This window comes from Eschrichtius robustus, chromosome 6, assembly GCF_028021215.1.
Source record: "Eschrichtius robustus isolate mEscRob2 chromosome 6, mEscRob2.pri, whole genome shotgun sequence".
Taxonomy (NCBI): Eukaryota; Metazoa; Chordata; class Mammalia; order Artiodactyla; family Eschrichtiidae; genus Eschrichtius; species Eschrichtius robustus.
The window spans coordinates 88,893,584-88,910,318 of record NC_090829.1 but is presented as its reverse complement, the minus strand read 5'-3'; the positions used below and the strand labels follow the sequence as shown (position 1 = coordinate 88,910,318).

At 39.2% G+C, this 16,735-nt stretch overlaps 1 protein-coding gene across 1 annotated transcript; it reads left to right on the top strand.

Moving 5' to 3' along the window:
* Positions 1-13,897: 13,897 nt before the first annotated feature.
* Positions 13,898-15,635, top strand: LOC137766466 (putative RNA-binding protein Luc7-like 2). The gene is given in 2 exon segments (XM_068546778.1): positions 13,898-14,007; positions 14,255-15,635. Coding segments are annotated over 2 exon segments (1,179 nt in total). The 5' UTR covers positions 13,898-13,946; the 3' UTR covers positions 15,373-15,635.
* Positions 15,636-16,735: the final 1,100 nt, after the last annotated feature.

Below are 16,735 nucleotides of genomic sequence, written 5' to 3'. Positions count from 1 at the left end.
TCCTCTCTCCTCTCCTAACGTGTTTCTTCTAACCTAGGAAAGGGTTATAAGCCAGATAGCCAAGCTTATTAAAACCATAGGCTATATAAAGCTTAGTAAAACTACGTGCTACATAAGGACAAATTGTTTCTGACAGAGGCCCTGAGAAAGCCTTCTATAAATGAGGAGCAAGAGCTTTTGTTTAAGTGATCTATTTTTGTTTATTTTTAGTTTCAAGCTATGTTACGGGTGGGTAAGGTTGCTGGCTAACTAAATTCCAGTAGGTAAGGTCTTGCTATGCAGAAGCAGAATAATAAAATTATTAAATATAATTTGTTTAAATATTATTTAATTAACCTTTAGTAAATGTTAAATGAATGATATTAAACTAAAACTTTTTCAATTATAAGTCTTCTTTTTGGCCTATATATTTGTTCATCATTTGGAAGGTAAAGATATTTTTAATGAGCCAAGATCTAATTCAAACAAAATGAATTTGTTTTGGGCAACTGCTGACAGCATCATTGGATCTTTGAGCTGAGCCTGGAGCTCACTGGATTGAAAATGGATTGAAAATGGTGGTATCATAAAAACAAATATCGTATATTAACGCATATATGTGGAACCTAGAAAAATGGTACAGATGAACTGGTTTGCAGGGCAGAAATAGAGACACAGATGCAGAGAACAAACATATGGACACCAGGGGGGAAAGCGGCGGGGGGTGGGGTGGTGGTGTGATGAATTGGGAGATTGGGATTGACATGTATACACTAATATGTATAAAATGGATAACTAATAAGAACCTGCTGTATAAAAAAATAAATAAAATAAAATTCAAAAATTCAAAAAAAAATACTTAATAAGTTTTCCTGAGTATGTAAAACAAGCACTTTCACCTATTTCTGGAAAGCTTACAGCATTGCAGAAAGCAAAATCAGGAGACAATAAGCATACACCGGTGGTAAAAAAAAAAAAAGAAAGAAAATGGTGGTATCATAATTTATAATGTGAGAATAGACTCAGAATGAGGCATAAGAAGGATAGAAGAGATTTATTAAACTTTACGGCCACATATCTTGTGGTAACTTCTGAGAAACCAGAAATTCTATTTGTCCATACGTATTATCTTTCTGCATAACACAGACTGTCATCAGACCATTTTAAGCTGCACAGTAAAAGTCCACTGGCCTAAACTATTCATGTCTTTGGGAAAGCTTATACGAGACATACTTCTGTAATGTTTGGGCTTTATATAATGAACATGTATTATTCCTGTGCTCAGAAAAAACAAAGTATGATAAAAAATTTTTTTAAAACTATGAAAAATTTATATAGAATTTGCTAGTTGTTCAAATTACACTGGAATAAAATTGAAGTTCTACTAATCCAGAAGTGTTTAACAAACTAATTCTTGAAGCAAGTAGTGTTTATCACAAGAGCTAACTCTAAACTACTGTGTGGGCTCCAGCAAATCAATCTAAGTGCCTGCTGTATTTTTCTACATATATCTTAAAAAGAGGATCCAGAAAAATTAAATCCCTCTCAACACATGGGCGAGAAGTTGATCTGTGTACTTAGTTCCCACTTCTCCATTCTGTGGCCACTGAATAAAGCTGTACTGTGTCAATCTCAAAAAAAAAAAAAGAAGAAGAAGAAGATCCAAGGCTATTTTAAAAAGAAAAAAAAAAATCGACATAAAAAAAGACCAGCCTTGCCCTGTCTGTGGAGGACATAAGAAAGGCAAGGTTTATAATCCCACCAACTTTTGTTTGGTAAAAGCTTGTATATGAAGGTAGGAGGACAGAGAGAATGGATGCCATGGGCTTTCCTTTTTTCCTCTCTTTTATCCTTCTGACTGTTCCCTGGCATACTGACAAATCATCAGATTCTTCCATCAAAGTTCTAATATAGATAGCATTTGCCTTTATTTTTAAGACCATCATCACCTACAAACAAAAGAACTGTTAACTTGCTTATGTTATCTTTTTCCAGCTCCTCAAGAATATGAAGGAAATTGAGTTAAGACAGGCATTTTTTTCCCTGCATTTCATAGAACAAGCCTATGTAATTTATAAATAAACCAAACTGTCAGTTGCTTTTAACCCATTATTTAGGTAGAAAACAGTTGTTTGAGGTGGTTGCTGCTTTTTACTTTTTTAAATCACATCTGTAACAAGTTCAAGGTAATCTTGAATTCCAGGTTTGATTCAGTAATCAGCTGAATCAATCTTCCGTTGAAATTCTGAAGAACTGTATGAATAAATGTTAGTTTTTTTTCTCTTTTGAATATGTGTTATATTTAAATTTGAAGTTGAAATCTTGGGCACTTCATACATGAAGTTATAGAAATTATATGGTAATCAACATATTTAAGTTTGTATTTCCTAACTGTGTGCAGTTATGTTTACATGCAGAATATAAAGTAGAGGGCCTTCTAAGAAGGCGTTATAAGTAAATTTAACCTTGAAAAATGAATTGTCTCTTCAACTATGCTATATCCTCTCGTTAATGTTTACAGTATTCACAGAAGAATTGCTAGAGAATGTGGAGAATCTAGGGAAATGTCATTTAAAAAATAAGCTTAACATTTACCATTGCCTATGTTATATTGATTTTCTTAGTGGAAGTTTCATAAAGCCAAATTGCCTGTCCATGTTTTCCAGCATGTAATATTTGAAAAAAATTATCCCACTGGAAACAATAATAAATGAATTTTCCTATAATTACCCTGGCCACAACCACTTAGTCTAGCTGCACTAGCATGAATGTTGGTGCAAGGCCCAGGAGGTCGGTACAAAATCAAACCTCAACAACCATAGCAACAGGCAGGAGCAGGCATAGGACTCCTAAAACCAGATTCTTTCTTTCACAAAGGCAGAATAACTGCTCACAAAGTTTGACTTAGAATCATGGAATGTTACAGCTTATGGTAAATCTGAGGACCAAACAGATGAGTGCAGCGATTAATTATTAATTGCTCCTCCCACACTCTCTGTTTTCCTACTCACCATCTTGCCACTTGGGCCACTCTATGGAAGGGCCCTCACTGCTTTTGGATTACCAACAGTGGAGTAACCGAAACTCTCAAACGCTCATTTTGTTAAGATCAAAAGCCTTGAGCCAAGAGTAAGGCAGGAAAGATCGAAAAGGTGTATCATAAGATATGTGCTTTCTCAACCCTTCTACAACCCATCTAAAAGGCCTGTTTGACCTTTATTGTTGCTATCGTTATCTCAGTGCACCACAGTCTTCATATCCCTCCAGTGGTGGTTTGTGCTGAGCGTGAGGCCTGGGGTGCTGGAGGGCTTTTCTCAGTGTTCCCGTTCCACCCTCAGCTTTCATCAGTCCCTGCACACCTGTACCAGAGGGCATCTCTCTCCGAGCACTGGCCCCCTGCCTCAGCAGGAAACTGCTGTTGCTTATTGGGGGTGGTTCTTGATTCTCCCAGTCTAGCCCCAAAATTAGGCAGTCTGTGCACCTGGGCCTTGGGGATGGGGCCTTTTCAGTGCTCCTGCTTCTCTCCGCATGGCAACCAGACCTTCCCTTGTTTCTGAGGCTCCAAGAACAGCTCTCTCTGGTCTCCTGCCCGACCCTAATCTTGTGAGCATCCAGGGTAAGCCTATGGAGAAGAGTTTGGAAAAGACTGTGAATTCCCCTCGTGAACCAGCCTCCCAGTTATCCTAAACTGATATGCTAGCCCACACATGGCCTATAGGAATTTACTGGCATTTTAGATGATTTCTTCTTAGCTGCTTCCCTGAAGGCCACCTCTTCCTTCCTTGCTCTGCTAAAAGTAAAAGAGTTTGTATGTCCCATTCCTCCTCAAAGGGGTTTATTACTCTTTGAGATTCAGTTGCCTTAGCTGCCTTGCAACTTGGTTCTCTGATAGGTTTAAGAAAAGATAGGCTCTTTTAGACTATCTGGATTATTCCTGTTGTTAGTATAGAGGCAACATTTTTTTGTGTGTGGCTTTCCCTGTCCTAAACAAAAGTAGAACCTGTAGTCTCTCATTACTGTCCAAAACAAAACATCCTTTAAAATTCCTTAAACTTTTAAAAAGTCAATAGTCTCAGTGAAATGAAAGAAAATGAGAACCAACAGTGCTTTTGCCTACAGCAATTTCTCTGGCTTTCTCCTCCAAGAGTTGGGAAAAAAGATTGCCTTAGGCCAAATATCTGCCTGGTGAGCTCTGAAAGAATGGTATGGGATGTGTTCCCTAAAGCTTCTCACACATAGGGCTACAGAACTCAGGGTCCCGATCACTCAGTGTTATGGACTGAATGTTTATGTTGCCCTACAATTTTTGAAGATGGGGGTTTTACGTTGGTAATTAGGGTTAGATGAGGTCATGAGGGTAAGGCCTTCATGATGGAATTAGTGCCCTTACAGGAAGAGACACCAGAGAAACTTGCCCCCCAATTCAAGCACACAAAGAAGAGGTAATATGAGCACGCAGCAAGATGGCAACCACCTACAAGCCAAGAGGAGAGACTTCAGAATGAAGCCTACCTTGCCAGCACCTTGATCTTGGACTTCACAACATCCAGAACTGTGAAAAATACATGTCTGTGTCGAAGTCACATAGTCTACAGTACTTTATTACAGCAGCCTGAGCACAGACATCTAGTATTGAACAGTCTAGAATTATCCGAGAGATATTTCTTAGACCAGTGAAAACTGTTATTGTTTGTCACTGGAGTGTGGAGATCTCTAATCCAGAGAGGTTTTAGTTATGGAGTGGCTTTTTTTTATAGCCCCAGCATGGGTTTGTGTGGGTGAACCAAGCCATGTGAAGAGTTACAAAGGATGGACCTGTGTGATCTGAAGATCCAAAGTCACTCCTATAGGATGAACAAGAAAGAGGGCAGCAACATCTTCCAAAGGCTCTGAATAAAACACATGTTTTTCCAGATAGAGTACCCTAGTAGGGACTTCCCTTTTCTGTATCTTTCCTTTGCATACCTGAAGGTCTTCTTTTTAATTTAATTCATTCATCTAACAAATATTAGTGTTTACCGTGTGCCAGGCAGTGCCCTGGAAGGTTGGAATATATCAGAACACAAAACAAACAAAGAGCACTACATCTAGTATGCAGTTTTCATTCTAGCAATGGGAGAATTAAACAATATATGAGATACATAAGTAGATGATATAAAATAAGTATTATCAAAGGTGGGGAAATAGAAACTCTCCGATCAGGTAATTGGAAGCATAAATAGGTTACAACTTTACTGAATGGCAATTTGGCAATACATCAGCAGCTCCCTTAACTGGCCTCTTCTTAACCAGTTTTCTGAGTTAACCAGCACCCACTGTTCTCTCTACAAAGCACACTGTCTAATACCATTTGCACACTGAATGCTTGAAGCTAGGGGGCTTCTCTCAAAACTACCTAAGTACTGCTGCTTTCTCAATGTTTAGTAACCAAAGGGGTTTGTCAAGAGGATTATGTCTTCTCTAAACTTATCATTTCAGTTCTAGTCATTATTATAATTGTTATTTATTAAATATTATATAATCTGATGAAATGAAAATGATTTGTTTTTTCAGTGGGAACCATGTGCTTTGAAATGACTCAATGAATATACAGTTTTTAAAGAAAAAAAATTGCTATCAAATCAGATGTGGGTGAATCAAATGCAAAAGAAATTGTAAAAATTTTGAAAAGCTGCTTTTCAAGTGTTTTAAGTTCTCTCTCCATTTTAAGCAAAGTGAAACTAGAATCATAAATGATTTATTAATTATAGTTGTGATTTATGGAAAAAAGGTGGTTCAGAGTTCCAATCAATAAAATATACTATAAACAGAAAACAAAACAAACAGACAAAACTTAGGCCCAAAATTAAAATGCTGGCACATGAAAGTACATAAAGCAAATAAAATAAATAAGGTATGTATGTATCATTTTAATAGATTTCCTGCCTTCAACAACTTCTTTCAACTAGCCTATCACTCATAGGCAACAGGGCTTCAAATGTATAGGTCAAAACCTTAAAATCATATGGTCACATTCACAGTCTAATAATGAGAAAACATCAGACAAATACAAACTGAGGGACATTCTACAAAATAGCTAACTTGTACAGTTCAAAAGTGTCAAGGTCATGGAAAACAATTTGAAAAAGATGAGACACAGTAACTAAATGCAACATAGTTATATGGATTGGAATCTGGAACAGAAAAAGAAAGATGTTAATGCTGAAGCTCAGTTTAATATTTACCAATGTTAATTTCTTAGTATTGGTAAATGTGCCATGGTTATGTAAGATGTATGTTAGGGGAGGCTGGCTGAACGGTATATAGGAATTTTCTGTACTATCTTTGCAACTCCTCTGTAAATCTAAAATTATTCAAAATAAAAATCTTTTTAACAATATGGGAAAAATCCCCTTTACCCAGTTCTAGAAATTCTACTGCTGATAGTTTACTCTAAGGAAATAATTTAAGATGTATGCAAAGTTTTAGCCATAAGCTGTTAATTGAAAATAACTTATATGTACAAAATAGGTGATTGGTTAAATATAATTATGTATTACAATCAATAGCATATTTCCTAGCTATTAAAATACTATTTTAGAAGTATTTTTAATTATATGGAAAAAATATTTATTATATAATATTAAGTGAAAAAAAAGGAGATTTGAAACTAGGCTGTAGAGTATGAACTCATTTGTATGTGTGATTATATATACACTCCCACAGAATGCACAAACACACACACACACACACACACAAGCATGCACAGAAAAAATATTTGGAGGGCCAAAGATTTTAATAAGGGTTATTGCTAGATTTTGAGATCAATGTTGCTTTATTTTCCCCAAATTTAAAAATGTATTGCATTTTATGATTTAACTATGTCCAATGAACTTCAATTTTTTTTCTTTCTTCCTTTTTTTTAATGCCCAGTGCGGAGGTAGAACTTTCTATTTTTTTCTTTCTCTTCTTCTTCCCTTTCTCTCTCTCTCTCCTTCCCTCCTTCTCCCCATCTCTTACCCTTCCTTCCTTTCTCCCCTCCTTCCTTCTTAAGATAAACTACTGATATTATCAATATCTTTGAAACTGCCTGAGGGAACCACACTTGCATAAGATTAGTGGCTTCCTGGGATACAAGAGTACAGGAGCTCAAACCACTTTGCCCCAAGATTCAAGATTACTGAAATTTGTTAGAATAGATTAGGATAACCCCAACAGAAGCCCAGTGACAAGGAAAGGCAAAAAAAAAAAAAAAAGCCATGGAAATAAAGTCACCACAGAGGCAGGAAAAGATAGTACCAGATGACATGTCTGACAGAAGAGAGGTTCTACATAGAGGAACATATCCCAAATCAGTCTTGCCACAGGCAGGCTGTGTCTTCCTGAAGTAATTATGTGAATGAATCTAAAACGCTAGAATATAAGGGCCCCGGGGTAATTTTACCATGAAACACATTTGTCCTAGTGCAGCACTGAGGAAGGTGTTGGGGAGTAAGACGATCCTTCTTTGAAATCTTAAACCATCAGTGGACAATAAATGATCTGCACTGACTGATGCAGAAGCTGCTGGAGCATAAAGTTCATCCTAAACTTCATCTTCGCAGACACCAGCCGTTCTAAATGATTACCGGACTTCTGGTTGTCTCCAGCTTCAGCTGCGACATTACAAGGCAGCAGCACAGCGCTGGAGCAGGTAGTGGCTTTTTAACAAGCAACCAACATCTGTTGGCAGTTTTGAAGTCCGCCAGCTCAAGGGGTGGCGTTGCCAGATTTAGCAAACTAAAATATGGGACTCCCAGTTAAATGTGAATTTCAGAGAAACAATAAATAATATTTTAGTACAAGGTTTCCCAAATGTTGCTTGGGACCTACTTATAATAAAAAGATATATATATATATATATATATATATATATATATATATTATTGTTTATCTGAAACTTCATTTAATTGGAAATCCTGTATTTTATCTGACAACCCCATCAAAATGATGAGTCCAAATCCCCTCTGTAACAAGATAAGCATATATTACTTCTCATTTTTCTAACTTAATATGTTACTAAATAAAATAATATAATGAGAAACATTTTTGTTAGATTTTGTTTGTAGTAGCTCTAATGGCTTAGCAGGATGATATTACTAAATATAATAATATAATGGGAAACATTTTTGTTAGATTTTGTTTGTAGTAGCTCTAATGCCTTAGCAGGCTGATATTATAAAGAAGAGAAAACAAGGGAGGAGGCAGCTGACCTCAGGCACTCTTCTAGTAAGTGGCGTCCTATTACCCTTGAGCTAGAAGTCTCTACAGATTGGATTGAAGGAAGAATTTTTAGCCACAGGAATTATTTATTTATTTTTGGCTGTGTTGGGTCTTCATTGCGACGCGCGGGCTTTCTCTAGTTGCGGTGAGCGGGGGCTACTCTTCGTTGCAGTGCACGAGCTTCTCATTGCAGTGGCTTCTTTTGTTGAGGAGCACGGGCTCTAGGCGCGCGGACTTCAGTAGTTGTGGCACGCGGGCTCAGTAGTTGTGCAGGCTCAGTAGTTGTGGTGCACGGGCTTAGTTTCTCCACGACATGTGGGATCTTCCCGGACCAGGCTCGAACCCGTGTCCCCTGCGTTGGCAGGTGGATTCTTAACCACTGCGCCACCAGGGAAGCCTCTAGCCATAGGAATTATGTTAGGTATTGTTTGCAAGAAATATAAAAGCAATAAAGCTGGCAAGAAGACAGGAACAAGCAGGACTGGTCCTTGGAATATGAAAGGGAGTTTGGGAGGGAGATGAGTGTCAGGGAAAGAAATTGGATTTCTTGCTAACCTGCTATCTAAGTAGGTAAAGTCAAATATAACACTTGGACACGTGGTTCACTGCTGGGGGAAGTTATTCACACCTCAACTGTAATTTGGGACACCTGGAACTGCATCTGCAAGAATCATTTGTCACTTCAGCAGTAAAGAATAATGATTATTAAGAAACAAAAGAAATAAGCCAAGCTTTTGAAGTCAGGAACTCAGGCAAGAAAAGTGACAGAAATCAGATAGGTTACTGATGTCAATCAAGGCAAGCAAATCTGGAATCTACAAAACTGTTATGATCAACACCCCTGCCATAAGGGACATGGAAGAGCCTAATTCCAAGGCCGGAAGTACTTGACCTCTTAATATTTCCTGCCAAAGGCGGAAGATGGTGGGCCAACTCAGGGCTCCCTGGGGCTGCAGGTGACTGCAGGGACATTAGAATAGTTATCCTTGTGTTCCTACCGTCTAGGCCTTTCTTGCATATAAATCATTCAAACTGTTTGGAAAGAACTGATATTACAACTAGAGTCCTAACATAAGATATAGGTTAAACAACATAAGATATAGGTTAAGTCCTTTCTTCAGTAACAAAAAGATACAGCCCTTTTGCACTAATCCACTTTGCAACCATGATTCCATTTGCAATACAGTGAATAACTAAGTGCTTAATAAATGCTTTTTGTTGGGAATGAGAATGTTTTGAATGGTAACAGAAGGGCCAGAAGGAGACTTGAAGGGAAAACTGACTGCCACCCATACAGAGACCAACTTGACAGAAAAAGTCAGCTGGGCAAATATTTGACTTACTGTACTTGTTTCTATCTGTCTTTGTCCCAAAAAGTTTTAAGAGGGCTTAGCTGGGCAAATGTGTTCTTGCTTGGTAGCCTAGCAAAGAACACACATGATGGGAATGAGTTATCCCTTTCCAGTTGTGCTGCGTTTTCTTCAGCAAGGGTTCAGTTCCTTCTGGGATGGGTAAATCCAATTAAACAATTACTAAGTCTCCACGTTACATTCCATCTACAAATATGTTCTTCATATTTGTTCCTCAGCACATATTTGCTAGGAAATATTAAAAAGACTTTAAATCAACTGTTAAATTATAGAAATTAACTCGCTTAAGCATTTCTCAGGTCCTACTATGTACAAGGACCTTTGCTTTGTGTTAAAAAAATATTTTTTGTTGGAACCAAGCAGTCCATCTTCTAGGCAAATAATTAAGACGTTCATGAACATTCTCAAAAGCGGCAAAAAATGGAAGCAACCCAAAAATTCATCAATAGTAAAATTGATAAATAAATTGTCGAATATTCATACAATGAAATATTATTCATCAATGAAATGAATAAGTGCAACCTGTTCTCATCAACATGAGTGAATCTGAAAATCATTTGGCTGAAATCATGGACAAATTCATGCAGTATGACTCAACTGGTATAAAGTTTAAGATTTGGGGAAACTAAACAATATAATAATGTCGAAGGATAGATATCTAGGTGGCAAAATTATAAAGAAAATCAAGGGGAATAAAAATTTAGGATAGAGGCTACTTCTGTTTCAGAGGTAAAAGAGATACATTTGGCAAGGTGTCTCTGAAGGGCTGATACCATCCTATTTCCTAAGGCTGGATGGTGGGTACAGAGATATTTATTTTACTATTATTTAAACATTACATATAGGTTTTACACACTTCTTTGTATGTATGATATATTTCAAAGATTATTTTTAAAACAGAGGTTTAAAAAATAATTGAAGGGGAAGCCCCTAAGGGATATTTTTTCTATCTGGATATCTCAGAACTACCAAGTCTATAAAACATATTTTAATTAACTACTATGTGTAAAATAGATAGCTAGTGGGCACATGCTATATAGCACAGGGAGCTCAGGTCTGTGCTCCGTGATGACCTAGATGGGTGGGATGGTGGGGGGGAGGGAGGTCCAAGAGGGAGGGGATATATGTATACATATAGCTAATTCACATCACTGTACAGCAGAAACTAACACAACATTGTTAAAGCAATTATACTCCAAGAAAAAAAATTTTTTTAATTAAAAAAAAGAGCTTTCTCTAGGTTTTTATAAGTATTCAGATGTTGATGTACAATGGGTAATTTAGATGATCACTATTATGGAAGGAATGTGGAGAAATGAAGAATATCTCTAAGAATATATGTTCTCCATCTTTGGCTTTAAGATAGTCACATCTTGTTAAATAAGAAACCGTATTTATATTTAGGATAAATTTAAATAGAGACAATGAATTAACTGAGATGACATCATACTATACATGACTATGATATCTATTAGCTGAGAGTAATCAATTGAATGCCAAACAAAATTAAGCCTCAAAACCAACTGGATAAGTCAACCATCCTATTATACAGATGGTGAGACTTTGATACAGAGCTAACCGGTATTAAAAATATAATATTCGTGTTTTTTAAAAATTTTTATTAGAGCACTTAATTCAGAGACCAGTTTTTCTTTTGTAGTGAGAAAAAGAAAAAATAATTTTTAAACATATTTACCAAAGAAAAGGTAATGGAATTGGAATTGTTTTACCTGGAGAAAAAAAAACTAAAAAGCAATTGATGGCTGGCCTCAGACCCATGAAGGGTTTATACAGGAGACCCTGAGCAGATGTTTCCTGTGTCTGGAGAAGAATAAACAAGAGACATTGTATCTAAGTTGAACAGGAGTAGATAGATAGATAGATAGATACATACATACATACACAGACATATATATATGTACTGCCGAGACCGGCTGCAGAAAGCTAGAAGTTCCTGGCGGTGAGGGGTAAGGAACTGAAAAGCACCAGTATGGGGTCAGAAGGGCCAAGACAACTGATGGTTGCAAGGCGAGTTTATTCAAAGAGCATGAATGTATATATAGGTTTAGTATGGAACGAATATTAGACAATAAATCAGTAAACCTTGTATTTCCACATAATTCTGCCGCCACTATCTATGCGCCACTATCTATGCGTCAGCATGCCTTATGGGCCATTCTTTGGAGATACAGAGTTGCTGTTTTTTGGACGAGAAAGGAAGACAGCATTTTACAAATGTTCAAAAAATCCCAAGGCAAGTAACACAATTCATTCACTATCACTCCTACTAGAAAGAATAAAGACATCAGCATCTTATTATATAAAACTGTACCTTCAGAAGTGTATTACAAGTTCACCAGAAACTATGGATGTAGTTTTAGGCTTCATCAAAGAAAACAAGTTCAGATCAAGTTAGATGCTATACACCTAGCCTAGCTGGATCGGTGTCTGGAACTGCTCACTGTGTCACCCTGAACAGCTGTAAACTAAACAATAGTATGTAACTCCAGAGGAAGCTTAAGGATTGAGGATATGTACACAGCTAATTATATCTCCCCTGCTTCGCGCTCTTCAGAGCTCCTCCTGTCTTCTGATCTGCCATTAGCGCTCTCATAGGACCGCTTCTGATCTTTTCGATCTCTGTCACGAGGTGATCTGTCTCTTGAATTCCTGTCTCTGTCACGTGATGCTAAGTCATGTTCTCTGAATCTCTCTTTTGAGGATCTCCTCCTGGATCGCTCTCTGCTCCTGTCTCTAGAACTGTGCGGTGTGGAGAGTGACCTTCAGGGCAGCACGTCCTTCTTCTGGGGAACAACCAGGGGCTCTTAGATCCAGAGCAGGCACCTGGAACGAAACTGGCCGCAAGCCATTTTCCTTTTTTACGCTCAATACCGCAGCGTCAGGAGTGCATACCAAGAAAGAGACAAGCAGTTCTCCGGAAAGCAGAAAGCTGAATAAGCTTACAGCTTGGGGGCCACCACATGTACATTAATGTATGTTTGTTGTTTGTAAATACATAAATCTGGAAGGATATGTAACAATGGTTAACTGGAATTTACTTCTGAGGAATAGCATCAGGAGAGAGTCAGACTTGGGATATGAATCTTTAACTTTCTATGCTTCTGTATTATATGATTTTTTTTAATTAACAGAGTATTACTTTTTGCTTTTCTAATTTAAATTGTTAATAAAGAAAAAATTGTGATTGGGTTGGACAGCATGGTAGCTCTGATACTGAGTCTGTTATCCTTGTTACCCTACTATCCCTCCAACTGGAAATAAAGGACTCTTAACCATAAGCATTGTCTTAGTCAAGCATAATTTAGTTGTAGGAAATAGAAATTCACTTGAGCACTCTTAAGTAAAATTATTCCAGAGGACAGGAGTATATCTGGGATGGTCAGGAAATGGAAAGCTGACAGGAACTCTCCAGCTCAAATGTTATCTTTTCCCTGCTCCTCTGTGCTTATTTGCTTTACTCTTCTCTTTTTCTACATGTATAGATATGGTGTCCTCCATCTCTGAATCTACATTATTTTCCAAGACTAGCTTCTACAACCAACTACCTAAAAATTCTAAATCATGTTTTCAAGTCCCATCTTGTTTCCTTAAAGTCAATCATTTGTACCAGAATGTTAGATTTACATGTCCATTTTGCCGGTTCACAGGGATGGAACGTGAGCTCTGAGAATGAGAAATGGGCAGGTTTTCTGAGATTGAATGTGGGACAGGAAGGGAAGAATAGCATCTTTTCTAAAGGGTCCTAAACGATTGCAATGGCCTGCTAAGGTTTAACTTTTGGGAATATGCTATCTACTCCATATAGTCCAAGGTTTAATACTGTATATATTTATAATACTATACTTATATATGATTTTTTTTTAGTAATATTATCTTTGAATTTTCATCAGACTACTTTATCCATGAAATTTTATATCAAAATTATTCAGAAAAGATGCACTTAAAAGGATATGGGGGAGCGTGCGCGCTCACGTCGCGGCGACGGTGGCGGCGAGCGGCGTCAGAGCTTGAAGCTGGGGCTGACGTCTTCCGGCGGGTGGCGGTGTTGGAGACGAGAGCTTGGTTAGCCGGCATTGCTTCTGTCCCAGGAACCCGACGGAGAGTGAGGGAACGAGGGTCGCTTTCGGGGGCTGCTGCCTTCCACGTACGCGTCGTCGTGAGGAGCGCAGCCCGGACTCTCCTGCAACCCCTCCCGCTCCCTTTTCCGCACGCCTCGAGGCAGCGGCGGCAACCGAGACAGCGTCTCACCTTCCGCCACCCCTTCCCCTTGTCCCCCCACCCGAGAGGGCCCGGTCTGCGCCCCACCCCCGTCCGTCCGCCTGCTACGCCGCCGCCATGTCGGCGCAGGCCCAGATGCGCTCGATGCTGGACCAGTTGATGGGCACCTCCCGGGACGACTAAGAGGATTTACCAATGAACCCATGTTTACAAGTCCACGGTATTATTTAGCTGAAATGACTGGATTTTCACTGCTGTGTTGGGCCAGAAGGCCCTGGTGGTGGCAACCGCCTTTGTGCCACTGAAAATCGTGCCGATGCCTGGCATACTGCATAAATGGAAGCAGGGTACCGCGTTCAATGTATCTATGCCTGCCTACTTCAGTCTGCAAGGGAGTGTCAGAAAGGCCCCGCATTCGCCGAGCAGAGATACTACTCGTCAACGAATCAAATTCAGTGATGACAGAGTATGCAAGAGTCACCTTCTGAATTGTTGCCCCCATGATGTCCTGTCTGGAACTAGAATGGATCTTGGAGAATGTCTGGAAGTCCATGACCTGGCTTTAAGAGCAGATTATGAAATTGCATCCAAAGAACAAGATTTTTTCTTTGAACTCGATGCTATGGATCATCTGCAGTCATTCATTGCAGATTGTGATCGAAGAACGGAAGTGGCTAAGAAAAGATGAGCAGAAACTCAGGAAGAGATTACTGCTGAAGTTGCAGCAAAGGCAGAACGTGTTCATGAGTTAAATGAAGAAATCGGTAAATTGTTGGCTAAGGTGGAACAGCTAGGAGCTGAAGGGAATGTGGAGGAATCCCAGAAAGTAATGGATGAAGTAGAGAAAGCACGGGCAAAGAAAAGAGAAGCAGAGGAAGTTTATCGGAATTCTATGCCAGCTTCCAGTTTCCAGCAGGAGAAACTTCGAGTCTGTGAAGTTTGCTCTGCCTATTTAGGTCTTCATGATAATGACAGACGACTGGCTGTTCATTTTGGGGGTAAACTGCACCTGGGATTTATTGAAATAAGAGAGAAGCTTGAAGAATTAAAGAGAGTTGTAGCTGAGAAGCAGGAGAAAAGAAACCAGGAACGCCTGAAAAGAAGAGAAGAAAGGGAGAGAGAAGAAAGGGAGAAGCTGAGGAGGTCTCGATCACATAGCAAGAATCCTAAAAGATCCAGGTCCAGAGAGCATCGCAGACATAGGTCTCGCTCCATGTCACGGGAACGGAAAAGGAGAACTCGATCCAAATCCCGGGAGAAACGCCATCGCCACTGGTCCCGCTCCAGCAGCCGTAGTCGCAGCCGCAACCACCAGAGAAGTGGGCACAGTTCTAGAGACAGGAGCAGAGAGCGATCCAGGAGGAGATCCTCAAAAGAGAGATTCAGAGAACACGACTTAGCATCACGTGACAGAGACAGGAATTCAAGAGACAGATCACCTCGTGACAGAGATCGAAAAGATCAGAAGCGGTCCTATGAGAGCGCTAATGGCAGATCAGAAGACAGGAGGAGCTCTGAAGAGCGCGAAGCAGGGGAGATATAATTAGCTGTGTACATATCCTCAATCCTTAAGCTTCCTCTGGAGTTACATACTATTGTTTAGTTTACAGCTGTTCAGGGTGACACAGTGAGCAGTTCCAGACACCGATCCAGCTAGGCTAGGTGTATAGCATCTAACTTGATCTGAACTTGTTTTCTTTGATGAAGCCTAAAACTACATCCATAGTTTCTGGTGAACTTGTAATACACTTCTGAAGGTACAGTTTTATATAATAAGATGCTGATGTCTTTATTCTTTCTAGTAGGAGTGATAGTGAATGAATTGTGTTACTTGCCTTGGGATTTTTTGAACATTTGTAAAATGCTGTCTTCCTTTCTCGTCCAAAAAACAGCAACTTTGGGAATTTCTTTTTAATCCTTCTTCCTTTGACTCTGTATCCCCTGATACCTCTACCCTCTAATTGTAAGAGAAAGGGGTGCAGGGAAGCAATATAACTTCTGTTCTAAGGTTCTAGTCCCATTATTAATTACTAGCTGATTACAGTTCAGAACATTTATACTGGAATGTGTGCTGGAGAAATTTAAAATACTGGGAGTTTTGTTTGTCTGACGGTGCCTATTTTAGAGTGGGAAGTTGAACAGCTGTTGCATTACATGCTTTGCTTTTTTATTGAAATTTTGAAATCAAACATGTCTTGATTTTTCTGTTCTATTGAATAGCTACGTTCAGGATGTTTTGAGATGGGGGGTGGGGGCAGGGACTCTTTCATAAGCACTTCTTGTTTTATTTTGTGTGTGTGAAGTATAAAGATTACACCCTTATTGTAAAAAATAATAAAATGAAAATCACCACCACCATCAAAAAAAAAAAAAAAAAATATATGGGGGACTTCCCTGGTGGCACAGTGGTTAAGAATCCGCCTGCCAATGCAGGGCACACAGGTTCGAGCCCTGGTCCGGGAAGATCCCACATGCCGCGGAGCAACTAAGCCCGTGCGCCACAACTACTGAGCATGCGCTCTAGAGCCCACGAGCCACAACTACTGAGCCCATGTGCTGCAGCTACTGAAGCCCGCACGTCTAGAGCCAGTGCTCCGCAACAAGAGAAGCCACCACAATGAGAAACCCACGCACTGCAACGAAGAGTAGCCCCCGCTCGCTGCAACTAGAGAAGCCCGTGCGCAGCAACGAAGACCCAACACAGCCAAAAATAAATATAAAATAAATAAGTAATTAAAAAAAAAAAAAAGGATATGGGCTGCTTTATAAATCAGAAGCATCTCTGCAAATTCCAAAACCTGGGAGAAGCCTAGTGAACATAAAATACCAGTTCCAGGGCTTCTCTGGTAGCGCAGTGGTTGAGAATCTGCCTGCCAATGCAGGGGACACGGGTTCGAGCCCTGGTC